Source organism: Hydra viridissima, unplaced genomic scaffold, assembly GCF_058129835.1.
Source record: "Hydra viridissima isolate aposymbiotic clone 2 unplaced genomic scaffold, HvirCarnegie_v1 scaffold_6, whole genome shotgun sequence".
Lineage (NCBI taxonomy): Eukaryota > Metazoa > Cnidaria > Hydrozoa > Anthoathecata > Hydridae > Hydra > Hydra viridissima.
The window spans coordinates 2,498,314-2,523,659 of record NW_028324305.1 but is presented as its reverse complement, the minus strand read 5'-3'; the positions used below and the strand labels follow the sequence as shown (position 1 = coordinate 2,523,659).

Sequence of the window (25,346 nt, the reverse complement as noted above, 5' to 3'; positions counted from 1 at the left end):
CAATGAAATAAAAGCTCGCGCAACTAAAACAAAAATAGCGTTGTAGTTTAAAAAGTAGTATCAAGAAATTATGCCACGGGTTGTAAACGCTTTACAAAATTTGTAAAATAACCATGCGCACCAGGCGCCCTGGATAAATCTGAAAATGCTTCAGCACTGCGGTTTTTAGGAAGCATCGTTGATATAAACGAGGAAGTATTCAAAGTTACTGGTTGTTTTTTTTTTAAGGCTTCGAGCGAATCGATCGAGCAAATTGATCGAGCGAGAGATAAGAATAAAACATTTTTTAGATGGTAAAAGCAGTTTGAAGTTTTGTGTGATTTTATAGAAAAGCAGTTTGAAAAGAAAACTGAAAGATAAAGTGTCACGTGTACGTTTAAAATTTTTGAACCATTTTCAAAATCGCTCCAATTTTAAAAATTTTCTTTCCGTTTGTATCCAATTTTTTTGTCGGCCGTCGAAAACAACTGCAGATTTTTTTCACAAACTTTATATATTTGAAAAATTGGAGCTCTAAGGCTCCATGCAACTCTTTCGTATTTCTCAACAAAAAAGCAATAGATATAACAATGATAATATTACTGCTAGATTGCATATTATTGCATAAAATCTATTAAACATATGCTTGCTATAAACACATTTTTTTATTTATTATTTAAATAAAAAAAAAAATCCATTTAATAAACGAAGAATAAACAGACAACAACACTTTTATTGTTATCGTGCTAAATTATTAAATTTCTCTCCTGAGAAATCAACAATTTGTGCGCTACCAATGTTTGAATATATTATTGATTTATATTACATTATTAAAATCCTACTGGATAAAAATAAAAGTTTACTTGGACGTGCGAAGGGCTACAGAAACATTTTTTTTAGCATTTTAATCATATTTAATCATAAATTCGTTCACATTACATGTGGTAAACAAATTTTTTTTTTATTTTAATGATTAATTTGTTCATCTTTGGAAATGTTTTGATTGAATAGAAAGAAACAAATGTTATAGTATTTTGTTAATGAGCTTGATGCAAAAACAATCCGAAAAAAATCATTCTTCAAAGAAATGGTATTGAAAAAACTTACCATTCCCTGCCTAAACCTCTTTTATCTTTTAGCTGGATTCGGCCTTAATTGCATATGATTGACGCCAATTCTTACAATTATAATTCATAAAATGACAATTATAGGCGCATGGGCGCCGGCAGGCAAGGGCAAGGTGGGGCAGTTGCCCCCCCCCCCCTGGAAAAGCAAAATAACAAGTTTTTATACTCACAATATTTCTTTTAACTGCTTATTTCGATATCTTATCAAAAATAAAGGAAATAATAATAATAAAAAAGAAATCGAATTACAATAACAAAGTTCTTACGCAAACAAATAAACTTCGAACTAACGAAGAAAGAATTGGATGCACTGATCAAATTTTTTAAATTATCTTTTAATGTGTCAGTTTCATTTACTTTTTTATGCTGTTGTTTTTTTGTTTGTTGGCAAAATGTTTCTTGTTTATATTGTATTTCTATTTATTTTTTTTCCTATTTATTGTGTTATATTCATTTTAATAATACTATTACCTTGTGTTTTTTGCTAGCTAAATGTTGATTATTATAATTATATATATTTAATTTGATTAACTTGAATTAACCTGTTGCATTTTAATTTTTGTTTTGTTTTTTGGAATATGTCTAATTTGTATTTAATAAATCAATGTTTTTTAACTAATCATTATATTATTATATAAATTAGCATTATTTGGTATAATTTAGCATTATTAGCATTATGAGCGCTGTGCATGCTGAGCGTGCATCGTGAAAAAATACGCTCTTGTGAGTTTATGGAAAAAGTTTGGCAGTGAACGCAGACGACTAAAATTTCTATTTACTGAATAACAATGATTTAACTCTTGTGTTTTTATTTTTACATTTTCTTTAATTTTCTGTTGTCACTGGTCTAATAAAATGACTTGATTAATTGATGGATTTTTGTAATTTTTGAAATATCACTTTTGAATTTTATTTTGCCCCCCCCCCCCTCCCTTGAAAAAAATCCTGCCGGCGCCCACGTATAAGCATGAGAAGTGCCATCTTGTAGCAGAGCACAATGATTTCAATTTTGCAGTTATTTTAGACTTTTAATTTTTGTTTTTTAAATCGCTTTCAAAAATTTTAATCCTTTAAAAAATTGAATGCTAGTTTACCCTAGTTGACTATCTTACAGAAAACTTATAAGTCTTGTAGGATGGCAATATTCTTATATTATTCTTTAGGATATCCTAAAGGATTCGTAAGATCGTAAGTAAAAACAGAAAAGTTGTTTTGTTAATGTTAATTCTGTAAAATATACTTTTTTTCACAAATGAAAAAAAAGCGCGTTTCTTAACTTCACTCAGATAATTAAAGGAGAAATTAAGAAACGCGCTTTTTTAACAATTTCGTTATAAAAATTTCATTTTCATTTGTTATAACAAGGTATATCCTGTTTAATCTATAAAAACGTTTACATTTTATTTAGTACATGTACTAAAAAAAAAACAATATCTGCTATACTATTTATTTAGTTTTTAATATGTGCAAAATTTATTTTACACAGAATGAAATTTTATTTCAATAAGAAAATATTAATTCCAACTTAAACTTACCTATTACGAATCTAAAATTAAATAGCCTACAGCATCCTATGAGAATCCTATTTTGATCCTTCAAGATCTTTTAAAATATTCTTTTAGATCTTACCTTATCCTATAAGAATTCTTTTAAATCTTACAAGATCCTTCAAAAGGATGCTTATAGGTCTTGCAGGGACTTGTGCAACTCAACCCATAGGATTCTTGTAGGATCTGTAAGATCAGTCAACTAGGGTATAATTTATGCAAAAATAAATGCAAAAAAAAAAAAAGGTGGAGTCTATTTGTGTTTAACATTTATAAAAACTGTTTTTTAGTTGGCACTTGAGCGTCCCTATGAAATAAAACCATCAGGCGTAACAAATGTAAGTAATGGTCACTCTCACACTGAGAAGGTTCAGTCAAATAAGCGTTATGTCCGCTCATCAAAGTGAGGTAATAAAATAACCATTACACACACGCAATCCATCACACTATCATATAAAAAGAGTTGAGAACAAATATGCTTTTAAGAAACTTCATTAAAAGCAATGTTCTGGTAATGACATCCGTGCAAATTAATGACATCCGTGCAAATTAAGATGAGGGTGGATGTTAGCACTACAAATCTCAAAAACTTCCATTTTTATAAAACTATAGCAGTTTTTCTTAAGTTATTTTAAAGATAGGAAAATTTGAATACATTTATAAGGTGAAAATTATTTGAATTATTTTGGTCGTAAAATGCGTTTCATTAAATTAAAAAATTGCTTATCATTTCTGTAAATATTGCCGTCAATATGTAGAACACTTTCATTTATATTTTCATGGTTTTGCTTCTAATATTTAGTTTCTATAATTTTGTGTTCAAATTTTATTGGTTGTAGAAAAATGTACATTTGTAAACTATTATGGTGACGTATTAGATATTAGAAATTTTGACTCTCTTTTTGTTATGTTTTTCTTTTTTTCGTTATGTTTTTCTTTTTTATTCCTCTAATAGAAAAGTTGTCTCTGTCATTAGAGTCAAACGTTCTTCCATTTGAATGTGTTTTTTCTTGCGTTATTCTACTTGAGGCATGAGATTGAGAGGGGACTTTAGTTTCTTTAGGTTTTTCTTTACTTTTTTTTTCGTATAATGAATTAACGAAGTTTTCTGATCCTTCCGATTGCTGCGCAGCGGAGCTTGTTTCTTTGTTTGCGCTATTATCTTCGTCTTTATTCGTTTTGTTCGATTGTTTTGTTAATTCGCTTAATAGAGTTTCACCTTCTCCGTAATATTGCAACGAGTTTGAGAGTTGCTTTGTAATGTCTTCTTTCATCTCGTCAGATGCTGATTCAATGGTTATATCGGCTTCAGGGAGAAAATCCTTCTCCTTATTTTGTTTATCGTTTTTTTCTTCAAACTCATCACTGGAATGATTAGCTTTAACGATTGCATCACCGCTGTTGACGTTTTTCTCAAGTTTTTTAACGCCATTAATAAAATTAGATTTTGATAAGGGCAAAGAACTAGCTTGGTCCAATTTTTCTGTGCTATTTCGAATCCACGATGTCCTGAAACCATTGGGAAGTGAGATTCTTTGAGATCTTGCAATTAATTTCAATATGTTAAAATTAGCTGAGTTTAAAGATGCATCTTGCAGAGTGTTGAAGTGATTTAGGCTGGCGGTTGTAGGCATTGCTACCCGTTTAGAAGGAATACCACTTAAATACTCTTTTGCTTCTTCTTTCTTCAACTGTTTCAACTGATTTTCATAGTACGAGATTTCCTCGCTGTTTTGATGGTCATTTGAAAGATCAGAAGATGACTTGAACTGTTCCAGTTTAATAAACTTTGATCCGCCTTTTTGATCAAATGAATCAGGAACGGATTTACCATCTAACATTAAAATACCATCGGAAAAAAGGTTTTCATCGCTGTTTTCGACCGCTTCCATTTGCTTTGCTACTTCATGTGGTACATTATCGATACGTGTTATTTCCTTCTCATTCCTTTCTTCAACATATCCGTCGTTAGTTGTATTCGCTACATTTCCAGTGTATTTATTAAGTTTACTTGCAAATAAATGTTCATCGTAAAATTTAGCTTCATCGTCTTTAACAAAAGCTGGAAAATGTGTGTGGTCTTCCTCATTTTCTTTAAAATTATTTTGAGTAAAGTTGACTAGTTTGCTGATTTCAATATTAACATTCCTTGGATTGTCCGGATCTTTACTATTATATTCTCCTTTATCTTCATATATATGTATCGCTGCAGGCTTTGATGTACGAGTTTCACTTTTAGATTCTACGTCGTTTTTTTCGCTTTGTTCGATTCCTATGATTTTTGTTTTATATTTCAAATTTTCCTTTGACTCATCTTGAAAATTCTCTTCGTCTTCATTTACCAATGAACTCTCAGGACTGTTAAGGTCTTCAATATCTAACTCCTTTTGACCTATATATTCCATTCCTGAATCAGGAATAGGACGCTTCCGATTGCCAGATACTATGAAAATAGGACCTTCCATTTTCGATTGTTCAAGTTCTTCTGAGTCTTTAAGATGATCGAATGATTTGCTTTGTATTTGATTTGCTTTATCTAAAACGTTTACTTTTTTACGGCTAACGAGTTGATTTACCGTTGAACTTTGCTGATAATAATGAATAGGCGTAGCTTCTAAACTGGGATTAGCAGTATTGTCTAGCAAATGGAAAAGAAAATCTCTAGTCGGGTTGTTAATTCTTGTTGCCTCTAGCTCTTCAGCAATGTCTGTATCCTCGTTTATTATCATATTATCTTTTTTCGAGCCAGTCACTGCGTTGCTTCCTGAAACATAGCAGGGCCATCTTCGGATTGCCGCCCGTAGAACTGCCTTGTAAGCACTAGAGAGTCTTAAAAGTTGTTGGACTTTAGGGTCGGAACTTTTTTCAATAGCATTTTGTAAAACGTCTTTGTAATTTGGCGATAGTTTTAAGAAAGCACGCACTAAAGGACCTGGTTGATATTTACCAAACACAAGATATCTTTTTAAAGAGTTCTGCACATTATATTCTTTCGAAACATTTTTCCAGAACTCAGGGTTGTGAGTTATTTGGTGGACATGTTTGTAGAAGCTGTTTATATAGCTTCGATATCTTTGAATAAAGGTCATTAATCTTTGTTGTGCGTGCATATCAATTCTCACTACTTTTTGTGCAGCGTTCGGCGACTTCATTCGGCTGTCGATTTGCATGTCTCGTTTTTCACTATTGACTTTTGGATTAGGTTCTGAAAAAATCTCTTTGTTCGGGGTGTCTTTCATAGTTTTTACTTCTACAAAGGAGCTCTCGTTGTATGTTGCTAACTCGTTGTGTATTTCTAATTCGTTGTGTGTTGCTAAGTCACTTTTTTTTAATGTATCCAAATTTTCTTTGCTTTTCAGTGACTCGTTTTTCAACAGCTTGCTGAGTTTATCTTCATCGTTTCTTGCAAGAAATAACTTATGAATAACTTCATTTATCACTTGTTTGTTAAAAGAATTTCCTTCTTCTTGCTGATTAGTGTCCGCGCTACTTTTCTCTCCTCCGATGAGGTTAGTGGTAAGGTCCGGTGTTTTTTTCGTGTCCTCATTAGATATTAGTTCTGTTTGGCTTTTTGTTTTGTATTCTGTTTCATTTTGTTTTTCAAAATTCTCAGAATTCGTTTCGTCTATGAAACTGTTACTCGTTTGGTTTTCTCCTTTTTCTTCCAGTCTACCCATCATATCACTTTCTTGATTTTTAGCACTATGATTTTTTGTTTCTTCGCCTATAAAACTGTTTACAAAATGATTTAAGGCGTCTAGCGCCTCTTCGTTAACAATTTCGTTAAAGGCATTATCAATGCTTTCTGAATTTTCGTTCAAATTAGTCTTGTTCGTAGATTTTTTACCTATTTCGCCTAAATTTGCATTTTGAACCTCTTCTTTTGAATTATTTGACTTTATTTGCTCTTCAGTATAATTCAATCCAGAATTTTTCTGTAGCATCGATAAATTAGCTACAAAAATCTCAGGAGTTGTCGATACACCAGCTACAACGGCAGATTTATTGGTGCTATCCTTGTAAGCAGAGTTATCAAATACACTTTTATTGAAAATTATCTTTGGTTCCGGGTATCCTGATTTTACAGAACGCTTTGGTTGGTCGATTCTAAGTGTGCAGTTCGGAGTGTTTACGAAGTAGATGTCTCTATTTTTTTCAGAAAAACTAAAATCTCTTTTCTCTCCTGTATTTGATGCTTTTGCATTTTGACTGCCAGTAGATAACTTATTGAAATGGCTTCGTGAAGATTTGTGTTTTTTGGGAAATATCAGTTTTTTTGCATCGCTTCTTAGAATTGTTTCGAATTGAACTAAAATAACTAAGCATGCAATCAGCGCTTTACCTAACATTGTCATAACGATCCTCTCATCTCGTAAAATCCTCTCAAATTATTCTCGTTTCAAGCCATTTATAGTTTATATATCTATTCTTTTAAGGGCATTACAAATGACTTTTCTGTTTATTTTAAGAAGCGCATGAACTTTTCAAAAACTATCTGTTTGTTTATTGTTGCTAGTAACCAATTGAGTCAAACGTCGAGTTACCCAGGGTTGTTGTTTTTATACCAGCAATTAGGCATGCTGAGAATGAAAAAACTGTACGCTACATTAACTTTATTCTGCTTTTTTTTTAAATATTTTTTAAAAAAAGATAATAATAAAAGAAGCGTGCTCCCTTGAGCAGAATGCTCGAGAGATGCTGATATGATATGAAAATATGATGCTCGATATGAAAAAGACATTTTAGTGCTCTAGTTTGCAAAATTCTTAATAAATACCAATAATGCAAACGTTTTGCAGAAAATCTTTTGCATTCTGGGTATTTTTTTACAAAGTTTTATTTTAACAGCTCTTTAATCTTGTAATTAATAATTTACTAATATCAAAATATTTTGTAGTTAATAGTTTTTCAGTGATTTGAGAAAAATTGTTTAGACTTTTCTATTTAAATAGACTTTTTTTTCTGGTTAAAATAAATCACAATTTTATATAACCATTTATGAAATGTGATTCTAAGTTAGAACTTATGAATTTATCAGAAATATAGTGTTCTGGCCCACATGGGAATTTATGGGTTTATAAGAAATGTAAAGCTCTGTATCCACATGGGAATTTAGCTTTCGTGTAAACCTAGAATAAAGACGACGTAATTGTATTACTTAATTGAGACTAAACGGCAAGTAATCGAGAAAGAATTTTTGTTTCTTTTGTCAAATATAAAAATTTAACACTAAAAAGTTTAACACAAGTACTAATATCGTTTGGATAAACTTTAGATTTAATCAAACGAGGTTCTTTAACAAATTTATAAGGTTTGTCAAAAAGCAGTGCTTCTCAACCGTTTCGATACCGTGTTTTTTTTATTATCAAACAACACATTTTTTTTTTTTTAATTATATTATTCTACGGGGTTTAAAACAAAATAAAGTTCAAATTAAATTTATAAAAATCATTATCATGTTTATAAAAAAAAAAAAAATTAACATTTAAAATTAGTGAAACAAATGTTTTTTAAAAATTTCTCAAAAGACGGTAATATTTATGATAAAGACGGTTTAAGAGACATTAAAACGAGTTTATGCGTGTAGTTCAGCCGTTTAACTTTAATGCCCGTGCATCAAACCAAGCTTAGTACATTTGACTTTTTGTTAAAATAAAACTTTTCACCCAATAGCTTAGTTTTTCTATTTTTCTAATCTAATACACTACAGTTATCTATTTTTCTAACCTTGTACACTTTCAGTGGCGAGCTGGCTGGAGACGATGAGATCTCATGATGTAATTTCGTGATGGGTTCTTATTGAATTTAAAACTTACGATCCCTCTGATTGGAACCTTATTGGTTTGTGAAATAAATTTTCTCTTACGCAAAATCCATTTTTTCCCCAATTATTCAAGTAAATTCACTTAAATCATTTTTAAAAAGTTCATTTTCAAAAACCAAAAAAATATTTTCCTAATAATTCAAAAGAACACAAATTTTTTAAAATAATAAACTAACTTTTAATGTTTGTTTTATTGATAATAGTGAACGACCGAAACCAAAGTTCTAGCCGAAACCGAAAGTACCGAAACTTCTGTTCAGTAAAACCGTGGCCGAAAGTGCCGGTTGTTTTGGTCTAGGTTTCAGTTTTACGCAACCTTCGGCTAAGGTATTACTGAACCAAAATTTCGGTGCTTTTGGTTTCGGCTATAACTTTGGTTTCGGTCGTTCACTAATTGATAATTGCTGTAAACTTCACTGCCATTAAAACTTTCTAAAAGTAGTTACTCAAAATGACTTTTTTTTTTTTAACATAACGTCGTTGTTCTCAAAATGACTATTTTTTTTTTTTTTTTTACATATGGTCATTTAGTGTATATATATATATATATATATATATATATATATATTTGACTTGAATGTTGACATCTTGTATAAGAGTGTATGCTATATTAATAAGAAAACATCAAATAATACGTATTCTCTAAATACAAATATTAATTTATTATGAGAAATTTTAACCATAATCCAGCGAAGACATAACAAATTCATATATTTATATATATAGAAGATGAGATCTCATCCAACCCCCTCTTTCTTTCGAAAAGAAGACTGGGGCATACTTTGTATAAACTTTAGTTTTAAGTAAATCAAGCACCGATCAAAAAAAAAAAAAAGGACTTTAGAAATTGTGTCAAAAACAAACTTTTTCCACTTCTTCTCCGCAAGCGTTCGTAACAATTGAATAAGTCTTTCGTTAGAGTTTCTCTTCTCAAATTTTTACGAAATATAAATAGTTCACTTTTACATAATAGAACAAAAAGCTACATTAAAAACAATATCTTTGTACAAAAATAAATCAAATAGTTTGTTAACAACCAAATTTGTTAGAGTACCTTATGTACACATGTCATTGACGATTTGCCGACATGAATAACGTTCAAACTAATTAACAATGTAAAGGAAAAAAGCTGGTGTAACGAAATAATCGAGATTTAAAACGAAATAATCGAGAGTAATTAATCTTTTTAAAGAAGTAAAGAGTTTGTGAATTGCAAGGGAGTTGTGAGCGTGTGAAAAGCATGTGCAATTTTACTTCACTATTGTCGAATACGTAGCTAATGTATAAACAAATCAAAGGTTTTTACAAAAATATAGTTTCCTTATTAATGATAAAAAGTTGTACTTTATGCAACCAATTTCTAAGGTTAAAGTTTTCAAGGTACGCTGGCATCTTTTTTTTATGGCGTAAAATGTCTATTGGATGACTTGAAACTTAAGGCACTTTAATAGGGACATAATGGCATCTCACACATTCAGGGTTTTTACTAAAAGTGCTAAACAAGATGAATATGATTTCCAAAAACTTATCAATCTTCATAAAAAACAGATCCTCCTGGAATTGTGTACCTTTGATTCCAATTATAACCATAGTCGTACAGAGGATAAAGCACTTCGTCTCTTTTCCTCTTCTTTTTATCAGTGCAGCAGCCATCTCGTGCACAAGCTGGGCCGCATTGTTTTTGACATTCAGAAGGACACGAAGCTGGTAATTCACTAGTAGAACTTGGTATAACTGCTCTTTGAGGCGTATATACATGTTGAATATGGATTACTTTACTCATAGGAGGTGCTGCTGGTGGGTATGCAGGATTAGATATAAATTGTTGAGGTAAATCAATCGTTGGAGTAAGAGAAGGTAATTTTGGAGGAGAGAGCATTTCTTCTTGCATTTGACGCACTATTGATGGATCAAGAAAAGGACGACAGCAGTCAAAGTCACATCCTGGTGCGCATTTTTTCGGACAAGTGCCTGGACATTCATCAAAAGGTGATGGGAGAGAGGGTAGAGAAGAAAGTGACATTGGTGCAGGTGGAAGAAAAGGAGGAGGTGGGGGTGGAGGAGGAAGATTAGGAGAAGGGGGTGGTTGAGAAACTAATCTTAGATCGATTGCACAGCATTGTTGATTGCACTGAGGAGCACAGCTTACTGGGCAAGATGCTCCGCATTGCTGTGCCATATTATTGGGACAACACGTGGAAGGACAAGATGCATCGCATGAGTTAAGACAACTTCCAAAACATAAAGAGGGAGCTAATAGGTTTCGGTTAAGATTTTGTGATTGTTGTGCAAAATCACTAGAAGATGGTGTAAGTTGAGAAACTAACTGGCTTGAAGGACCAGAGCAGCAGGTATCTAGGCATTGTGGAGCACATTGCTAAATATAAAATTTTATTAGTTTAGTTTTACTGTTAGTATATTCGCAGAGTAGGAACCACTAAATTCTTATTTCTCTTAAGTTTAAAAATAGATCCTATATTCTTACCAAAGGACAACCAGGCGGGCACATTCCCTCAACAAGCAGAGGAACAGGAACTACTCCTGCTGCACAGCAACCTTTCCCACAAGATGGCAAGCATATTCTAAAAATCGTTTCAAATTTTATTTGTAAACTTTACCTCTTCAAACTAAATCATACAAAAGAGAATTTTGACCGTGCAATTGCCACTCACATTTAAAAATTAAAAACTGGGTTCCGCACACACAGAATAAAACACAAAACATCAAAAAAATAATCAAACCTTACTTTTTGCACATGGGATGGCAATGCTTTTTAATCTTAGGGCTTTTTGCACAGCATTTAGGAGCACACGATGACAAACACTCTCTTGCACATAATGGATGACAATGTGTTTTGTAGTAGTGGGCTACAAAAAGGAAATGATTATATATATATATATATATATATATATATATATATATATATATATATATATATATATATATATATATATATATATATATATATATACACGTACCGCCTGATCTTATAGCATTTTATTTCCAAAAATACATACAGAATACCTTCTACTGTCAGCGCGTTGGATCTGAAGATAATTTTGTCGTCATTTCTGTTTTCGTTAAAAGGTGAAATTTTATTGCAGCTGTTTTTGTTAACTTTTGTCACCTGAGACTCTATTTCCTCTTTTAAGAAAATAGAAATTAAAATCTTAAATTGAAACGTGCGAGGGCATGATGATTTTTTGAAAAAGAAACACAGTAGTATTGGATCATCGATGAAGAAGTTATCTCAACGGTGGTAAGGTATAATGCAGAATTAGAAAAAAAAATCTAATGATACGGGACACGCGAAAGAAGAAAAATAAATTTGCGGGAAATCTTTTATTCTGTATCAAACGGTTTAAAGATGACTTTAGTTAATTACAATTTAGTTTCCGTTAGTTTTAAAACGATAATTGGATAAACTAGATCACAAGCCTCTAAAAAATGTTTTTCAAATTAATGATTGAAAATGATCGAGATATGATATAGTAAATATCATACAATTTAAGTTTATTTCGTCTTGATTACTACAGTCTTGATGAGAGGACATGTCATGATGAACAGAACGGTGACTTTTAGTTACACGTGTGACGACAATTCTTCGCCGTCCTTAGTGTTTGTTTGGTTGTACCTACTTACGTCAGTCTATTGATATTTTATAATAGTAACTCGCCGAAAGCTTTGTCTACCATGTTTTCGATTTCGTGCTTTAGTTTAGCATCCGTTTTCTTGTCGGTTGTTCTGTTGACACCATTTTTCTTCGAAGAATTACTGTCTTTGTTTTTGTTTTTATTTATAACATCAGTCTCTGTTAAGTCTTTTAGCGTAGACAAATCTTTTTGCAGTAACGCATTATTGTCAAGAGAGTCATTGTCAACATTTGCACCAGCAATTTCGCCAGAATTTGACGTTGCTGATAGGTCAACACTTTCCAAAGATGGGTTTGAATCTAAATTACCTTCTTGCAAGTCTCCTACAGATAATATAGAAGATGGTTTCGCTTTGTAAGACTCTCTTGCAGCTTGTTTAGCAGCTTCCTTGGCTGCTTGTTTAGCAGCTTCCTTGGCTGCTTGTTTAGCTGCTTCTTTAGCCGCTGCAGCTTCTTTGACAGCCTGCATTGCTGCTGCCTTTGCTGCTTTCGCTTCCTTTGCTTTTTTCAACGCAGCTTTTTTTTTCTTACGCTGCAACTTTTCTTCTTCTTTTTTTGCTTCAATTTCTTTAGCACGCTCTGCTTCTTCATCAGTATCGTGCGTTTGTTGCTCCGTTTGTTCTTCGTCTTCTTTTTTACTTGCGTCGTCTTCAGATAAATTAGCTTTGGATTCAACCAATGAGTCCGAAGAACTTTCTGGCGAAGAAACACCGTTACTTACTGCCATCGGAAGGTTTGCATGATCAATTGCTTGATCGAGCAAATTTTGATGGATGAGTTTAACTTCTTCCGGTGCAAAACTTGATACTTTTTTATGCTTAATTTTTTTCGCCTTCTTCGCTTTTGCAACTTTATTTAACACTTTGGTTTTTACTTTTGCTTTGTTTTTCTTTTCCTTCAGCTTTGCTTTTTCCATCTCACTGTTTTCCTTCTCTGATTGCTTTTTCAAGTCATCGAGCATTTCTGAAAATAAAATGCTAATGTAATGCGGAGAATAACTATGAAATACGCTTGATTTAGGTGTTTAAAAAATACGATAAAGCAGTAAGGTATCAATATAAAAACTAAAACTTTTGTCTTACCGCAAAAGCTGCACGTGCTCGGACAATTTACAACCATAGCATCCTTCGAAGTTTCACAAACCCCAGCAATTGCAAGTCGATCGCAACTTTCCAGCTTGTCACGACATTGATCTATAAAAGAAAATACTTATTTACGCCAACGAAGAGGATTTTATCCAGTGCTGTCAAAATGACTCAAATGAGCTCCAATAACTTGAAGCTGACTAAGATTGTTAGAATTGTTTGGGAAAGTAAGACAATTGGGTCATGGCATGGTTTACACGTCAAACTTTATGGTTGTCGCAGCTTTCTTAACATTTTTTGCTGTATTTTTATTTTCAGCTAAAAAAAAGTTGCTAAATAAAAAGCTAAAGACTCAAAATTTAGCAAATGTTTCTTAGTTGCGAATTTGTAAATCAGATTGAATTATTTTTTTACGTTTAAACCACATTTTATACAATCTTTGTGCCTTTAATAGGCTTCTTCTTAATTACTTTTGATTTTTAATTTTTATGCAACAAGCCGAAGACTTTTTTACTTTAAAAAATACTTAAAAATAATTCGAAATATTCTAAGATGCAAAAAACCGGTTAAAAACCGTTTTTTCTCGAAAAGCCGACCATACAAAAGGTACAAAACAAATGAAAAGAAACAGATAATACAATAATTAACAAAATCACGTAATACAATGTTATAATTTAGATTACATAAATGAATTGATACTTACTTTCGTCTTGTTTGAGCAAGACTTTTCCAGCGTCTTGAATATGATGCTCAATACTTTTTAATAGCATTTGTGAAACTTCCTTCTCCGCTTCCTGCACCCTATCCACTGATAAAAGAAAATTTTGGCTACAAACGCTTTGCATCAATATCTCGTTTTACTTTATGATTTACAGAATAAATATAAAATGCATTTAAGCACCTGAAATTATTATTTAAGCTTTTTATTTTAATATTATCTTCCTTGACGTCTTTTTTGACTATTTTTAAGTGAAAAAATTGTTGAAAATAACAAACCGATGCTTTCATCCACCAACTTATTGATTGCATCTGTTGCTGCTTTTAGATGTACACCTAGACAATATACACGCATAAAAACATCCGTATACATATACATACATAAACATATCTTTATATGCAAATGTGTATGTGCTTAAAATATGCCTAGATGTACGCATAAATAAAGCATATATATGGACATGTATATACATATGCATCAGTATATACATAAGCATATACATGTACACTTCTTTACCCAGTAGTGTTTTACCAAATGATTGTGATGTTAACAAAAGTTCTCATGTCAAGTGAGCAAAAACTGGTTACATACTGTATTTAAAACTACATCCTTGCCTGACAATGTTTTTCCTTTTCTGTAGCTGTGATTGACTGCGGCTGGCATCTTTCTGGCAATTTCTTTTTTAACAATGTTTTCGACTATTTGTGCTGTGAACGCCTCTGTATCTCCCTTTAATTGGATTCCACGTATTAAAAGTGCTAGCGCAAAAATGTATGCATTCACTCTGCTCCAAGCCATTGCTAAGTTAACTATATATCAAATCAGCGCATAAATCTTGCGGGTTTTAAAATAAACTCAAATCATATCCAAACCTAATCTGACGAGTCTGACGAGTTTTCAACTATAAATTATTAGCCGTTTTTTTAAATTATTTAAAATCGTTAAAAAAATTTTAAAAAAATGTTGTCTTTAGTTGAAAAAGTTGTCGTGTTCATTTGTTTGAAAGGGTCAAACCAGCATTATCTGCTTGGATGAACACAAAGAAAAGTTAATCGGTTTTGCGCAGTATGTATGGCTGCTTCCTTAAGCGTAAAACAGTTAGACTCATTGGTTTCGACACTGACTCCGACTGCGCATGAATACTGCATTGTAGAAGAATCTTTAAGCATGATTGCTGCTAAATTCTCATGCTTTATCAAGACTAGGAGATTTACCTTTATATATATATATATATATGTATATATATATATATATATATATATATATATATATATATATATATATATATATATATATATATATATATATATATATATTTCATTAGATCTTCATGATATTTTTCTGTCATCATTGAGGTTTGATTTATTATGAAATAATAAAACAGTCAGAAAATTTTTTCATGTCATCATTGTGGATAAAATAAATTCACTTCAGAACAAAGTGGATTATTTCGACTACTATCTGGAAAGCAATCCATAACTTCTTTTAGCAATTGATGGCAACTTGGAGGTTAAACGTATCTAAGATGTTTGACTATTTTTACAAATGTCATCTTATAACTTACACTTTTGTTTTTGGACTTAAACAACATTAAACTCTTAATTTTAAATTTAGCTTAAACATTTAAGTACGTTTTGATTGTTTCTTCTTATAGTGTCATCAAATTTTGTCTTTAAGCCTGTATGTTTGGAAGTATATTAACACAGCATGCTACAATTCTGAAATTATTTTAAGCAGCGTACTCTTAGAAATATTTTGACCTTTCAAGATTTTTTTTTTAAGAATATTAGGCTTCAATCGCAGCTTTCTTATCTTTTTTTTTTTTTTTTTTGCAGGATTTTTCCTCTAAATTTAAACCAATAGTAACACAGATTGAAAGATCTTACAACCATTTTTAATAAAACTTCAAAAAAGGATAATTTGCGAATCAAAAATCAATATTTATAAGACATCCATAACAGACAAAAGCATAAATAAATGTATGCTTACAGATAAATGCAAAAACATTAATAAGTACATAAATACAAGTATACGTAAAAACTTCTTTTTTTTTAAAAAAAAAATGAAATGGCGAAGAAGTGGAGTTATTCGTACCAAAAAAATCTTTCTCAGAGGAGGAGGGTCGGTCAAGCATCTGTGGCGAAGCATCATAAAAAAATATTACAATTTGATGTCCTGGTCACATGAGGAAATTTTATATGATTTTGATCGTAAATTTTATTTAGAATTTGAATAAACTACATTGTATTGGATGTGATCATTTTAAAGAGTTTATTGAAAGTACAGATTTTTTTTTCTCTTTCAAGTTACATACTAATCACGTGTCGAGAAAAAAATCTCTCTTTTTAGGCGATCCATGAATCGACCCAATTTTTGGCTTTTCATTAGAAATGATGCTGCTCGGCCTGGTCACGAGTCATCAACCAGAATAAATAGTCGGAAGAAGCAGTATTGGCTGCTAGGGTAGGATATCCTATTGAAGCGCCTCCAGTGTCCTTGATTACTTTTGCAACACGAGTGTTTTGTGCTGAAAGATCACTTCGTCATGTCATTTGTCATATAAGGTATCAATGCTCAGCTCAATCTCATCAATTTTTGTTGGTTTTGTTGGTCATCAAATTTTGTTTGGTTTCAGAGCCTTAGTGATGGTATTAGCTCAGGCTGGAGTAGCTCATAGCAGATCACTCCGAGCTTATTCCATCAGATACACAGTATTAGCTTCTTGCCATAAATAATCGGTTTCGTCGTTTAAGTTGTTGCATGGCCAGGCTTACCCCACAATTTTCTGCGCTTTGAGTTATCGTAGTGGATCTACTTTTAGTCAAGCGTCACAACTCGATACAAAAAACCCATCCGATTCTGACTTTGGAGCAGTTGTTCCCATGTGAAAAAACAGCGCTTGAGTTCTACGAACCCGATTTCCTTGTTTTCCACTCTACCGATAGGTTTGAGACGGTTGGAAATCGTTTGTTTAGAACTCTCAAAGCTTCAAGTAAGCTACCCTTGAGTTTTGCATGAGTCTTGGTTCAATACCATTTCCAACTTAGCGTTTTTAAACTTTACTGGTCTTCTTTTGCATTCTTTGCTGCTGGCGATTGTCACTTAAAAACTTTCGAGCACAAAAAAAGGTCTGATTCAAAAAAAGGTTTGCGATTTCACACGAACAATATCTAAAAAAAAGCATATTTTGAAAAAAACCTGTGCTCTCTCGAAGTAAAAAAGCATAAATATCAGTTTTCACTCCCCTCAAATTATTTTTATCTTCCGAATCCAGAACCTTCTCTACCGAATCCAGAACCTTCTCTATGCGAATTTTGCCAGTTTTAAGCTCATTACTTTTTTATTGTTAAAGCGATGTCTTTATTCCGCTTTCTTTTTTCAGAATTAAATTTGTTTTAATCTTAGACGATTGACCATGAAATAGAACTCTAAAATTACTTTTTTTTTTCAACCGAACAAAAACTTTTAAAGAAAAATATAAACAAATCAAGTTGCATAAAAAATTAGAAGAATCGCCTAATAACCCTTATAAGCTTAGCCCTAAAGTGCCGTTTTCTGACCTATTCCACATGTCACAAGTCTCGTGTAACTAGGAATGAAAGAGAGTGAGTCTTCAAAAAGAAAAAATTTGATTATTTGAACAATAAAATTAAAAGATAAAAAAATATCCATATTAATGATAACTTGTTTTCATAAATCGTGAGAGCGACGTAAAAAGCAGAAATTACCTCGTGGTAACCGTGGCTACCGTAATAATATACTTTACATTTTTAACTTACACCTGTTTTGTTAACATTCTAACGTACGGGTTCTTCAAAACGAGTCCTTGCTCCGTCTCTTCATTCCGACAAAAGAAAGTTTGTGCATGCTCGTTTTAGAATGTCAACAAAAAGTATCGTGAAGACAAAATGGAGAGAAAAAAAAAATTTTTTTTTCAAATGACTTTAAAGCTTTGTGTTAAATCTGTGTAAAGATTTCCCATAAGTTTTTTAATTTTGGATTGCTTTATTAGGCTGAAAATTCATTAGAATTCACTAGAGACGTGCGTTTGATGAGACATGCTTTTAATGAGACATGTGATTGGTTAGATGCGTTTCAAAAAATGTCGGCTTTTTTTATTCAAAAAATATTTCGTAAAGACTATTTTAGAAATATATAAATAGTTATATATTAGGGTCCTGCTTTCTGCCGATATTAATAGTACGGCAAAAAACAATAAAGAAAGAGTTTTAATATAAAGTAACCTTGCAAATACTTCATTTCCACTCTTTCGGTCACGTGTTAATAAATACCTTTTCATTTAATTATGTTTCGTTGAGATGTCGTTTTTCTCGTTTGTTTAATGCCACGCTTCAGAAACTTTTCCATTCCACTAACAATCCTTTTTCGGAACAATTTTGTTTACCAAAAGACGTTTCTTTTAATTAGAATAGATGTAGAACGCTTGAAAGTTTCGTCTGCAGCGACAAACGTAAGATAAACAACGCAATCTTCGTAAATATTTAACGAGTGTTCGTTCTTTTTACTCCATAATTTTTTTTTGATACTGTTTAAGATAAACTTTTCGCATTTACACGTTGCACGCGTCAAAACTTTTGTAAATGCAAATCTAAACGTTTTTTTAGTAGAATTTAATTACTTTAAAGTTACTTATGAGGGTTTTTTTTTAATAGACGGTTTTTGTACCACGTCGTTTCTTATTTACCAAATTTAGAATCTAAAAAATCTTCTTGTTTTGATGTCCAGAACAATAAATTCTGTATGTTAATAGATTAAGTAATAATAGATAAAAATTTATAATTACAAGCCGATTTGTAATGTAAAGTTACGATTGAACATGACTTCTAAAATTATAAACAAAAAATAATTGACATTTAAACGAAAGAGTAATTTGAAAAAAAAAAGGATTAAGTTTTATACAACTAACATAGAGAGTTTCACTTTTTATTTATTTATTTTTTCATTTTTCATCAGGTTTTTAAGTTTTGAAGTTTAAAAGATATTACATACGATGTGGTTAAGTATAAACGGAAATAAATTAAAACGTTATCACAATGTTTTAGCCTTTTTAATACATATAACGTATATTTTAAAAGGCACTTCCAGAGCGTTTTATAACGAGGGAAGCGTGAGAACGTAAAAAGAACTGTAATTATGAAAACGTAATAGTCGTTTATATACGAAAAAGCAAAAAAGGGGGTTTATAACTATGAAAAGACAATTAAACCTACTTTTGAAATTTCCATCTTTTGATGATTAATGAGGATATTTGATTTATTTCGTAAAATAAAAAGTCGAGCAATTAATACCTGAGTGGCCCCTGTGAGATAGTGTTTATAATAGAACAATGAACTAGAAAGTTCTTTTGTTCTGGACACGTTTTCTCGTTCACATGACAATCGAACAAGGTATAAATAAACCCGGCAAATCCAAGTGCACATTAAATTAGGTCAGTCGTTCGATTCGTGTTTTGTATTCCAACAGAAAGATTTTCTTAATGGTTCAGACGTATTGTTTTTTTAAAAGGGTAAACTAACAAACCACAAGAGTACACTACTTTTTTGAATTATGGAGCCGAGCGGGGTTAATCTGTTAAATTTTATGAACAGTGCAACATCCAGCGTTCAAACAGTTCTATCAAAGCCAAGTTGCTTTAAACGTAACACAAATCACAGGAGATTTTTACAAAAACAGCTTCTTCAATACCATATTGACAGTAAGGACTCAACTTCTTTATCAAAATTAATACCGGCGAGCATCAAGCAAAAACCAAAACACAGAACTGTAAAAAAAACTAAATCATTAACACCCAAGCATAAACAGAAAGGTTGGAAATTTTCATATCAATCCCGGGTTCCTTCACCGACCATGGACTACTTACAGTTTATAGAACTTGAAAATGCGAGCTTTTATTCAGAGCCGAGTTTATTTGAAACAAAGATTCAAGGCTCAGAAGAAATTTGTTTTGAAAAGAATTCGCAAAATCAAAATGAAAATTATGATATTCCCTTCGATGGATTTTTTTTACCAGATATTAATAATTCTTTTAAGCAAGAAAGTGCATCGCCGTCCCGCTTAACATCTTCGGTTTGTTCTTCGTATTCTCCTCAATGCAAGGATGCTCTTTTATCAGAAAATGATATGGAATACACGGAGTTTTTATCCGGGGAAGAGCTAGTGATGACCCTAAAAGAATCGGAGCTATTTGTTCCTGAAAATTATTATGCGGAAGACAAACTCTGCTTTAATATTAATGCTGAGAACAATTATAATCCATTTCTATACGACGGATACAACATTTCATTAGTATCAGAGATTTGCAATAGCCCATTTCCATCCAAAGATTGCTACACACCCTCGATATCTGACAAACTGTTGACTTCTCCTTTTGAGTTCGATTTTCTGTAATTTATATTAAGTCTGTATTTTTATCTTTTAGGTGAAATATTTTTTATATTTCTTTGGTGAAAAGTGTTTTTTGCTTTTGTGAAAGTATTCCTTTATTTAAAATTTCATTAAGAAATTTTTTTATTTATTACGCAAATAAACGTTTTAACAACAGAAGATGTAACATTTAAAACCAGAATTAATTCTGAACTAAATGACTGTTACAATATTTGTTTGTTTATAACGTAAAGCATACTTTCTTTGAGCTGGAGTTATGATAAGAATAATATACGTATCTCTTTTTCCTCATTGCAACCAATACTTTTTGCTTACCTCGATGAAAAAAAAACACCAGTTTTTAGTATTTGAAATAAGCTCAAAAAAAATATGTTCCTTGTGGTACGAAAACAACCAGCTCTAAAATTATGAGTACATATAATTATGAGTACATATAATTATGAGTACATATAATTATGAGTACATATAATTATGAGTACATATAATTTGCAACGTTTGTGTTATCAGTTTTTGGTATAAAAAAAAGTAGTTTTTGTTGAAGAGTTTGAATTAAATTCATTTAATTTCGTTTCTAGGAGACCAAGTTTTTGCTATGCTATATATACTTTCTTGCATATGCAAGTAAATTAAAATGAACATTTATATATTTAAGTATTCCTAGTTCACTTTCACGTTAGAAACTTAATCACCGGTTAAATAGTTTTGATCTAAAACCGTTTAAAACCTATTCGCTTTTCTTTTAAATTCGATTTTTAAATAATTGGATACGTTATAATAAAGAGTGAAGATAATTGGGATCTGTTAAACGTTTGTTATAATACAAATCGGTCTGCATTTTGTTTAAAAAAACGTAAATTTAAAAAACAATAAAAACTTACTTATATACAAAAAACGACCGGTACCGAGGTGCTTTTTTAATTTTCATTTGTTAAATGCTCATTAAACGTTTTCTTTTTTTGAAAATTCTACGGACGTTCAAATACGTTAGCATAGTTTTTTTGTGGAACGATTCAAACCAGTTTTATATGTTTGCATCATTTAGGATTAAATTGTATACTTAGTGTATACTTTATGAAGTTGTACAAGCTTTTTGATCTCTCTCGAAGTATTTTAGTGTGAAGATTTCTATTTAGTGACCAATTTTGTTCATTTACTTTGCTCAACGGGACGGCCATAATTTGGGCAACACTCATTTGGACACTGTTCTATACATGACGTCCTGCATATTGGTGGGCAATAATCAGGATCAACAGTTTTACCTTCTGGACAATTAATTGGTGTCGGACAAAATGAGCTAACGTCGTTAGTTAATGAGAACGGTGTACCAACTTGCAATGCTGATGCAGACGCATGTGTTTCTGGTAATGTGGATGCCGCAGGGGCAGCTGGTGCAATAGGAGAAGCTGGAGCACTTGGGGCAACTTGTGCACCAGCTGTAACAAGTTGAGCGGCTGGTGCTGAGGCAGGTGGTTCTGGAACAATAGTTGTTGATTGATAGCCTGGTGGGACAGGATCATTAGGATCCGCAACTGTTACTTCAGGAGTGAAAAGCAAACCTCCTATTTGAAATGGTTTCATGTTTTCAATTATAACTGCAGGACGCTTTGGTGCTGCAGGGACTTGGGCTGTGGCTGGGACTGGGGCTGGAGCTGAAACTGGAGCTGGAGCTGATAATTGTCCAACAGGAGAGGGTGGCGCAATTGATGCAGAATGTGAAACCTGAGAAGATAAAGGTGCAGAAGGTGGAAAATTTACTATTTGCTGCGATAGAGTAAATTCCTGTGGTGAAGCAAGTGCATGAGTTGACACAGAATTTAACGCTGAGTTAGCTTGGAACTCAGAGACATCACGAAATCCCATTGGAGCTGGTGTAACAAAATTTGCCACGGAGTTGCCAGAAACTTGTTGCGCTAGATTTAGAGGGGCTACTGTTGCTTTAAAAAAGGCTTGTTGCATCTGCAATTGGTGCTGTTGCTGTTGCTGCTGACTAATTCGCTGCTGTTGGAATAACCTTTGTTTTTGTATTTGTTGTTGTTGTTGTTGTTGTGCTAGCCTGTTTGCAATGGAAGGTGCCTTCACATTCGGATAGGGTGGCTTTACGGAAACAAGTGGAGGCCCTTGATGAAAGGACTTCCCATTAGCTACGTAGTTTTGTGGTTCCATTGGATGTAGGTTAAGAGGAGGGAAAAGAGAAGATTGCTGAGAAAGTTGTGCTTCCTGCGCATATTGCGATCTTTGTGCTGCATACGGAGAAGAAGGAATTAGGGCGTTGTTAGATTGTGCTGGTAATAAACTGTTTTGATTTCCTGCCTGTAACGAAGTTTGTTTTAATGATGCTGCGTTAGGAATGTTTATTGGTGCTTGGTAAGAAGGATTTTTATTGTCAGCTGTGTAAAGCTGAGAAGATTCTGCATGATTGCCTGCTATCGGTTGCGAACCAGTTTGAATTAGAATTGTAACAGGATTTTGCGCTTGCGACGTCTGCGTAGAAACCATATTTGCTGCCGGAGGATTTGTTTGTTGCTGTGGCAATGAAGTGTGTTCGTGTGTTATCTGGTTGTTATAATTTTGCGCGGCTGCTGGTCGTGCGGCTTGAGAAACACCGTAGAGTTTCGATTGAGTTTGTTGATTATAATTTCCGGCTACTTGAGCAGTCCGAGTAGCAGATGGTGTTGGTAATATTGCTGCTTTAGGATGTAGAGCATTTTCATTAGTTTGATCGAGCGTAGAAAACATTTGAGGACCCTGGTTGTTCAGCTGCACTATATTTTCAAGATATTTATCTTGCTGAGCGAGTAAAGCATCAAGTTGAGGTCTGGGGAGCATTGAAAGCTGCTTTTTATACTGTAGTGCTTGGTCTAATAAACTTTTTTCGTGATTTAGGTATGATAGTATAGTTGACTTCTCACAGCAATCTTGAGCACACAAACCCGGTGCACAAATCTTATTACAGAATAATGGGCAATCACGTGGCATACCTAAAAGTTCAGCTGCATACGATTCCGCTTGTTTTACAGCCTCTACTTGTTCAACCATTTTTTGGTTTTCTTCCAAAACTTTCAGTTGCTTTTCGACTTTCTCTTCAAGCAAAGTTTTGTTTTTATTGTTTGAAGACTTACCTGTTTCAGCGGGGGTTTGGAACGAGATCTCTAACTTCGGCAGTCGCCTACTGCCTGGTGCACAACAACGGTCACTACAATAAGGCGTACAAAACGTGCGGCAAATTCCATGGCAATCGTATGGATTGTGACAACATTCTTTGGGACAATAAGAATGACACGTCCAAAAACAAACCCAAGGACATTCAAAGCCGTCGGGACCTGAAAATTGAAGCATACGTTCACATACCCTTAAAAAAATGTGAAAAAGGCGTTGACATGATGTTTGTAAATAGTATTTTGCCTTTCATTTTGAAAATTAATTCTCCATACATTTTACATATCAATTTATAAATTTTATGTATATCAATGTTTTATTTAAACATTAATTTGCGAACTTAATTATTTGGAGAAAAAAAACTCTAAAAAAATTCTAATGATTTAAAAAAGAGATTCTTACTTCCGTTATCTCCGTGAGAAATACTACTAGTATCGTTATCCATTAGGAATTCATCTTTCTTCTCGTTAACTTTGTCTTCTTGCTGACCAAACAGTTTTTTTTTGTTATCTTGTGCAAGCCTCGATTGGTCAGTAAAATTTTTTGAATTCATTAGTTTGAATTCATCGATGTCCTGCTGAATTTTCTCTACAATTTTCCGAACTTTTTTCTTATGAATTTTGGAGTTCCTCGAAACAGATTGAGATTTTTCGGCTCCTGAATCGGAATCTAATTCTCCGCTTGCTTCAAAATCGCCACTTCCGTTTTCAACAGAAGTTTTTTTTTTCGTTTGCAGTTCCTTTATCAGTTTCTTATCTTCTACATTTTTTTTTTCGACAGCATCTATTTGGCTAGCTATATTTTGAATTTGAGAGATTATATCGCTGCCTTTTTTTGTAGCTGGTTTATTGCTGTGCGCATTCGTTTTCTTTTTTACTTTCGTGTGAGTCGATTTTTTGGTGATCATTTTTTTTGCTTCTCTTACGTTACTTTTGGTTTGACTCTTTAAGAAATCAACATAGCCTTTTTTTAACGTGTCTATAGCAATTGTTTTTGCAGAAATTTCGTATTTGGAGAACTTTTTATTGGGTTTTCTAAGATTGCTCTTTGTCTTTTTATCCTGAATTTTCTTTGATGCTTTTTTGTCTTTTCTTTTAGTACTGCTCACTCCAGTTTGAAATGCTGCAGAAGGGTTGATTCCTGGTTTAGGCAGGATATTACTGCTAAACAAATCAGCCTCTTTTTCATTAAGAGAAATATCCTTTGATATTACTTCTTTACTGTCCAATAAACTTTTGTTATCCACAGAACTAGATAATTTAGTTTCACCCGTGGAAAATGGATCATTGCCATCTGATAAAGAGTCGTTAGATGATTTAACTGTGACAGATTCATCTGGTGCAACTTTTGTTTCGATTGTTGCAGAACTTTTCTGATCCGTTTTTTCTTGGCTGATATCGTCAGTTAAACTGTCAACATTCAACACTGATTCACTGTCTGATTTGTTGAGCTCTTTCACAGGAAGACCTGGAAAATCTTCCTTTTCGAGTAAGTTCTTCTTTCTTTTTAACTTTTTTTCTAAAATCTTCTTCCTCGCATTACGGGCTGCCTCCATAATATCGGCTACACTGCGTCCTGAGCCACTCACCAACTCCTCTCCACTCCCATCAGTTACATCAGTTAATTCTTCATCTCCCCCGTATGCTCCTGGTAACTCTGAGCCAACCAAAGACCCAGACTTTTTAATGATTGTTATTTTTTCAGGTGACTGAATATTGTTGCTAATTATTGCTTCGTCATCTTTGTTTGGTATACTAAATCTTTTGTTCGTGGAACTGTGATGGCCTATTCCCCGTTGTCCATGATTGGATATTCCGTGTAATTTTTGCGAAGATGAGCTGATTTGATGATGA

The 25,346-nt window shown here is 32.6% G+C and overlaps 4 protein-coding genes and 1 long non-coding RNA gene across 7 annotated transcripts in view; 1 reads left to right on the top strand and 4 right to left on the bottom strand.

Moving 5' to 3' along the window:
• Nucleotides 1-3,552: 3,552 nt before the first annotated feature.
• On the bottom strand, nt 3,553-8,639 carry LOC149886613 (uncharacterized). The gene has a single exon (XM_090091769.1). The coding sequence runs from the start codon at nt 7,006-7,008 to the stop codon at nt 3,559-3,561; it is 3,450 nt and encodes a 1,149-aa protein (XP_089947895.1). The 5' UTR covers nt 7,009-8,639; the 3' UTR covers nt 3,553-3,558.
• A 753-nt stretch (nt 8,640-9,392) lies between these two features.
• On the bottom strand, nt 9,393-14,953 carry LOC145190389 (uncharacterized). The gene is made up of 8 exons (XM_080067234.2): nt 14,547-14,953; nt 14,211-14,267; nt 13,918-14,022; nt 13,212-13,322; nt 12,439-13,092; nt 11,224-11,344; nt 10,963-11,059; nt 9,393-10,854 (listed from the first exon to the last, which is right to left on the bottom strand). Exons 1-8 carry the CDS (start codon nt 14,728-14,730, stop codon nt 10,006-10,008), a joined length of 2,178 nt encoding a protein of 725 aa, XP_079923360.2. The 5' UTR covers nt 14,731-14,953; the 3' UTR covers nt 9,393-10,005.
• A 949-nt stretch (nt 14,954-15,902) lies between these two features.
• LOC149886612 (uncharacterized) lies at nt 15,903-19,193 on the bottom strand. Of its 3 annotated transcripts, XR_016453755.1 has the most exons (3): nt 19,164-19,193; nt 18,177-18,478; nt 15,903-17,102 (listed from the first exon to the last, which is right to left on the bottom strand). It is a non-coding gene; the product is annotated as an uncharacterized LOC149886612 (long non-coding RNA). The 3 variants fall into 3 exon arrangements; XR_016453754.1 differs by lacking the exon at nt 19,164-19,193 and having other exon boundaries at nt 18,177-18,535; XR_016453756.1 differs by lacking the exon at nt 19,164-19,193 and having other exon boundaries at nt 18,225-18,535.
• A 106-nt stretch (nt 19,194-19,299) lies between these two features.
• LOC145190188 (uncharacterized) lies at nt 19,300-20,560 on the top strand. Its single transcript, XM_080066979.2, has one exon. The coding sequence runs from the start codon at nt 19,501-19,503 to the stop codon at nt 20,338-20,340; it is 840 nt and encodes a 279-aa protein (XP_079923105.2). The 5' UTR covers nt 19,300-19,500; the 3' UTR covers nt 20,341-20,560.
• A 559-nt stretch (nt 20,561-21,119) lies between these two features.
• LOC145189693 (uncharacterized) overlaps nt 21,120-25,346 on the bottom strand; it is a 4,867-nt gene continuing 640 nt past the window's right edge. Inside the window, exons 2-3 of the mRNA XM_080066343.2 lie at nt 23,896-25,346; nt 21,120-23,657 (exon numbers count right to left, since the gene is read on the bottom strand). The exon at nt 23,896-25,346 is cut by the window's right edge and continues 31 nt beyond it. Coding sequence (XP_079922469.2) covers nt 21,484-23,657; nt 23,896-25,346 — 3,625 coding nt within the window. The 3' untranslated portion in view covers nt 21,120-21,483. The remainder of the gene's footprint in view (nt 23,658-23,895) is intronic.